The sequence below is a fragment of the Pygocentrus nattereri genome, chromosome 12 (assembly GCF_015220715.1).
Source record: "Pygocentrus nattereri isolate fPygNat1 chromosome 12, fPygNat1.pri, whole genome shotgun sequence".
Lineage (NCBI taxonomy): Eukaryota > Metazoa > Chordata > Actinopteri > Characiformes > Serrasalmidae > Pygocentrus > Pygocentrus nattereri.
This window is the reverse complement of record NC_051222.1, coordinates 19219412-19225668: the sequence shown is the minus strand read 5'-3', so window position 1 is coordinate 19225668 and position 6257 is coordinate 19219412. Positions and strand designations below refer to the sequence as shown.

The following is a 6257-nucleotide window of genomic DNA, read 5'->3' as shown; positions in this document are numbered from 1 at the left end:
TCGCCACAAGTCAGTTTGTATAATTTGTGCCCTGCTAGATCCACCCTTGTCAATTGTAAGTGCAATTATTTTGAAATAGGAAAAAAAAACACACTATACCATGCAGTATCACAGAGTGGGCCATTCAGTGCTGGGGGGAAAAAAAATCACATGAAAAAACAAAATCTATTGTCTGTTGGATTATTCACTACAGAGACTTCCAAACTGCCTCTGGGAGTAACATCAGCACAAAAACTGCGTGGCCGGACCTTCATGGGTCTCCATCACTGAGCAGCTGCTTCCAAGCCTAAGATCATGAAGTACAATGCTACTCGACGGCTGGAACGGTGTAATGCGGACTGCCACTGAACTCTGGAGCCGCGCAAACGTGTTCTCTGAATTGTTGAATCACACATCATTATTTTATGGTCTGATGGATAAATCTTGGTTTGGCAGAAGCGAGGAGAGCACTACTTATCAGAATCATAGTGCTAATGGTAAAGTTTGGTGGATGATGGTCTAGAGCTGTCTTTTCAGGATTTCGGACCCTTATTTCCGGCGAAGGGTAATGTTAATGCTGTAGCGTACAACAACATTTTGCAACATTTTTATTTTAGATAATCATTTCCTGTTCCAGCATGACTGCGTCTTTTTGCACAAAGCAAGGCCCGAGACATGATTTGACAAGTGTGGTGTGTGAGGAAACCTCTTGACTGGAATTCAAATTATGTATATTATATGTGAATATATTATATAATATATCATTATATATTATAATGAAAATAGTCAAAGTGGTTTTATATGAAATGGTATACAGAAACATACCAACAAAGCTAGTGCTAGGAATGTATATGTAATTTATATGTGATGTTGATAATAATAATAATATAGTGGTAAGTTAGTTTAAATAGAAAGTGTTTGGATACTGTTTGTCCTGCAACCCGTCCAAAATGAACGGGTTGATACAAAACATTTCAGTAAAATTTATAATTTTTTTAGTGTAAAAGAATGCAATACATTGCTGAGCACAGAGCAACATAAAATATTTTAACTCCGCTGTTTATTTTAAACTCGAGCTATAGGAGTTTAAAACGCCGCCTCATGGAGGTCCACGACGTCATTGAGCGCGAACAGCCAATGAGCTGCTGCGCTGGGCCATCAATCATCGCGCGCTAGCAGTAAAGCCCGCCCCCCTGCTGCCCAAAACCAGTTTATTGTAGAAAAAAGGAAACATATAGGTAGGAGTTTTAGCAAAATACATCATTCTGCTTTCTAAGATTAAATAATCGTTCTGGGAAAGTGATTAGAAACTACTTTAACTTTTCGTTTTTAGCCGTTGAGCTCCATTCACTCCCATTCATTGAGGACTCCCTCGCGGGCGCCCTCTGCCGGTCAGCGCCCAGGCTCCTCTTAAACCGGCTGTGCCAGAGTGCCTAGTGCAAAAACGCCCTCGGCTCATATCGAAAGTCAGCGCTCCTTCCCTGTTTGGAGAGAGTTCGGGAACAGACTGTTAATAATGGAGGCCAGTTTCACTGAGGGGGAGTTTTACCAGCAGCATTTTGACCCCAGAGCTTACATCGATAACTTTTATTCTAGTCCAGAGGGACATGCAGACGAGAACTTTCTTATTTTCGTTTTAGACAGTCTCAGCAAGACTTTCTCAGCAGGTAGGTCTCTCTGCAAACTCTCCAGCCCATAAAACCCCGTGTGTGAGCGGTTTGCCCACAGTCTGTGTTTTTTCAGGCAGATATAAAGGCCAGACCCTCATTGAAGTAGGCAATGGACCCACTATTCACAGCGTCCTCAGCGCCTGCGAGCACTTCCAGGAGATCGTTCTGTCAGATTTTACAGACGACAGTCGACAAGAAGTAGAGAAGTGGCTAAGAAATGAGGAGGGGGCTTTCAACTGGAAGCCCGTCATCCAGTATGTCTGCCACATGGAGAAGAGAAGGTCAGACACTTCACTGTGTTCAAATATTCGGATAGACGCTGAACATTCAGATTTAACAGAGAATACATCGCATTTAACGCCTTAAGACTCAGAAATACCGCGTTATCAGCCTAACTCCAACGGTCTGGAGCCAACTCTCGACTCCCGAACCGACTCCAGACCGTTGGAGTACTGCGGCCCTGCGTCTCGGTGCAGGGCTGCCTCGGCCTGTCCGCTGCAGGCCTTTAGAGGAACAGCGCAGGCGCACACACGACACCGCAGTAAAGGTGGCTTGCGGTTAGCGATTCGGATCTCCGTCGGCCGTAACTCCAGAACGGAGTGACGTACATCTGCAAACGCGGGTGGGATTGGTTAGTCGTGATTTATGAATTCAGATGACGTCATGTTGCACGCAAAAATCCGCCAATATTACACACCGGAGTTTTATTTTCTAAAGCTTATGACTTCCAAATTTGAGCTCTCAGATAAATGAAACCAGGTGCGGAGTGACCAGGCCGCACGGAAAGTGAAAGTGAAATATAAGCGGTGTTTGACCTTGGCGAGTGATATTCAGCACAAATGAACTCAAAGTCTATGAAAATGTTGTTGATTATGCAGAGCTCGAGTTGTGAAAAAAATCACAAATGGAGCTCAGTATGTTTGATTGCTACATAAAGCTGTGTCTCCTTAGGAACAAGACTATCTGACTTTGCAGTTGAATTCCCCATACAAACATTACCAGAAACCTTCCAAATTCCCTTGTTGTAAATATTACTTGATTTGTAAAAATCCACAAACGGATTTTGTGATATTTTACAATTTTATACAGGTCTGTTTCCATTACCATGCATACAAACTATCATTTACCCATACATTGACACAGTAATATACATGTGAGGAGATGAAAACAGGCTAGAATTATTTGTCAGTAATTTATCAAAAAGCTGTTGCTCCAGAAAAGCTGAAAAAAATGTATTTTTAACTTTGGAACACGATTTAAAATATATAAGCTATAATAATCACACAGCGCATGCATACACTATTATAGTCATGCAATGTTGGTTATCATCTGAAACACGGTTTAGTATATTTGAGTAATTTATGCAGTTTCATGTGTAATAGCACAGTAGTTCAGCTTTTGGTGGCATATATAGAATACCTATTTGACCGAGACCAATCAGATGGAATTTTTTGTTTGTTTGAAAGGAAAACCTGCAACCATACCCCAGATAGCAGTCCTCCTGAAAGAGACCATTAGAACTACTACAACTGATGGTTTCAAGTGGTTTCTAATTGGCTGGTTACCACTAGAGACCAGTTGTCTCCTGTAGGACACCTTCCATCGAAAACTATCAAATGCATCTGGAATAATTTACTATGAATACAAAGTTAAGGATATAAACAAATGTTAATGTTAATGAAGAGTAAAGTTACCAGCAACAAAGTCAAAACTGAAAGCACTCGTAAATCTCAACCTCTTTATTCTTGACTTGTCTTATTGTGCCATTTACTCATTAACGTTACTGTGGCTTTTACTCCAAAGCCCCTGACGCCACATATGGGATGTTTCTGGCAGGCATGTATCACAGAAACTCCCTCATATTTGATCTGTCTGAGAATGGTGGTCACTGAGCAGCTGAAAACAAGTTATTAGACGCCACAAAAACAGCAGCTTTTTCAAGCCAACAGTGTTGCAAATGCTTCACTGTGTTTCAAGTACTGTGAACTGTTCTGACTGTTGAAACTCTTCCTCCAGCCCGTCTGAGGTGGAAGCTAAAGTGAGACAGAGGGTGAAACAGGTGCTGAAATGTGATGTCCGCTTGGAAAATCCTTTCCATCCTCAAACCTTGAAGCCTGCAGACTGTGTGATAACGTGCCTGTGTCTTGAGGCAGCGTGCAGAGACATGCTGGAGTACAAGAAGGCGCTAGCCCATATAACCACACTGCTGCGGCCTGCTGGAGTTCTGGTCATGGTGGGTGTTTTAGAACAGAGTTTCTACTTTGTTAACCAAACACGATTCTCCTGTCTCCAGCTCAGCAAGGAGAATATTGAAGCTGAGCTCCAAGGCCTGGGTTTTACCATCCAGGAGCTCAACTTCTTACCATCACCCAAACCGGAGAACAATAACGTATCTGATTACAAGGCTATTTTTCATCTTGTAGCTTTGAAATCTGACAAGAAATGACACGCTATTGAGCTCAGCATTTTAACTCCACAATATTCAATGGCAATGGAAGAAAGGATATTGTGTGAAACTTTTAATGTTTGTATCAGTACATCCAAAATTTCAGAAAAAAACAGACAGAAGGTCTCCAAAATGCAATTGAGATGCCTTATCAAGTAGCAATACACAAGAATGAATTTTCAGCCCATATCCAGATAAGTCATTGTGAAATTTCAACAAAATTCAACTGTAACTTGCAAAAGGTAACTGGAGTTTTCAAATCATGTAAAAAAAAAAAAGTCAAACAAGTATAGCACCAAAAAGGTTCCTGTATTTTATAACATCAAGTTTATAACAGTAAAAGAACCCTTTTTGGTGCTATATAGAACCATTTTCAAAATGATTTTCTGCACTACTATATATAACACATTCTCCATCAACCTGAAGAACCATTTCCCCATACAAAGAACAATTTAAGCATGATATTGTAAGAGTTCTTCAGATTGATGGACAATCTTATAGATGGTTCTACATAGAACTTTTCTGAAAACAGTTCTAGATAGCAACAAAAAGATTATTCCGTTGTTATAAGCTTGACATCTTAATAACAGTTCCATATAGAACGATCTGTAGCACATTGTCCATTAATCTGAAGAACACTTTCATGATGCAGTGAATCCTTTAATTTTGCAAAGGGGTCTTTAATTATTCATGGTTCTATATAGAACCATTTTATTTACTAAAGAGCCCTTGAAGAACAATATTTTTAACAGTGCAGAACACACTGTTATTTGATGTGGTAAATGATGACTAGCTGACTAGTAAAATTAATTGTTCTGCAGCCTTTGGCAAGTGTACCCACTGGGTTTTGTTCCTTAGCAAGCAAACTGTGATTAGGCTAGCATAGTTCTCTATTTTGCTCCAGTCTCACTGGGATTTTGTGTGCACATTGCAGGCTAATCTGTTTTTCTAAATCCAGTAGAGTAACAATAACAAGATAATAAAGTAATACAGCCAGCTACTTTAGCTATGCAAATCCTCTAATTCACAAATGTCAGGGATATTTTTTGATCCGTGGGGCTCTATTTTATCTATCTGAAAAAAGTAATACCACAACTTTTTGGTAAAAATTCATGTTTATATATACTTTTTGGCATCTGGTTCCATTCACTTATATAACATTATACATATACACTCACCGGCCACTTTATTAGGTATACCTTGCTAGTAAAACGTTGGACCCCCTTTTGCCTTCAGAACTGCCTTAATTGTTCGTGGCATACTTTCAACAAGGAGTTGGAAACGTTCCTCAGAGATTTTGGTTGGTTATTTGAGTTACTGTTGCCTTTCTATCATCTGGAACCAGTCTGCCCATTCTCCTCTGATCTCTCACATCAACAAGGCATTTTCGTCCACACAACTGCTGCTCACTGGATATTTCCTCTTTTTCTCTGTAAACCCTAGAGATGGTTGAGTGTGAAAATCCCAGCAGATCAGCAGTTTCTGAAATACTCAGACCAGCCCATCTGGCACCAACAACCACGCCACGTTCAAAGTCACTTAAATCCCCTTTCTCCCCCCTTTTGATGCTCGGTCTGCTCTTCAGCAATTTGTCTTGACCACCTCTACATGCCTAAATGCATTGAGTTGCAGCCATGTGATTGGCTGATTGTGTTAACAAGCAACTGAACAGGTGTGCCTAATAAAGTGGCCGGTGAGTGTATATAACATGATGTACATGATAGTTGTCGGAAGAAAACCTCATATGTCCTGAATGATACCTTTACGATACCTTTACAGGAGAAGGAAGAAAACATTCATTTTAACATGTCAATGGAACCAGATGTTTTTTAAAGTAATTTTAGACCATTTGTTTTGTCCATATAGCTTATAATTTGCACACAATGTAAATAGCAACAGGTATTCTCAGTGTCAAAAACAGAAAAATGGAGATATAAGGTTTTGTCCCGACAGCAGTGATATATGTAATCTTGATTTTATTTGCAGTTAAGAGTATCTGTTTCCTAAACAATATCTACTCCATGCTGATTTTTTATTTTATTGCTTTCAATGTGGTCTCATAGCTCCATTGTTTGGGCTGAAGCTGTTTGTATTTTTCATATCAAACAATGTCTGTGTTTAGCACTTAAGATGAATAATAAAGCATACTTCAGCTGTCCTAA

At 39.9% G+C, this 6257-nt stretch overlaps 1 protein-coding gene across 1 annotated transcript; it reads left to right on the top strand.

Moving 5' to 3' along the window:
• Nucleotides 1–1401: 1401 nt before the first annotated feature.
• On the top strand, nt 1402–5314 carry zgc:64002 (uncharacterized protein LOC393330 homolog). The gene is made up of 3 exons (XM_017710017.2): nt 1402–1646; nt 1723–1930; nt 3666–5314. Exons 1-3 carry the CDS (start codon nt 1496–1498, stop codon nt 4093–4095), a joined length of 789 nt encoding a protein of 262 aa, XP_017565506.1. The 5' UTR covers nt 1402–1495; the 3' UTR covers nt 4096–5314.
• Nucleotides 5315–6257: the final 943 nt, after the last annotated feature.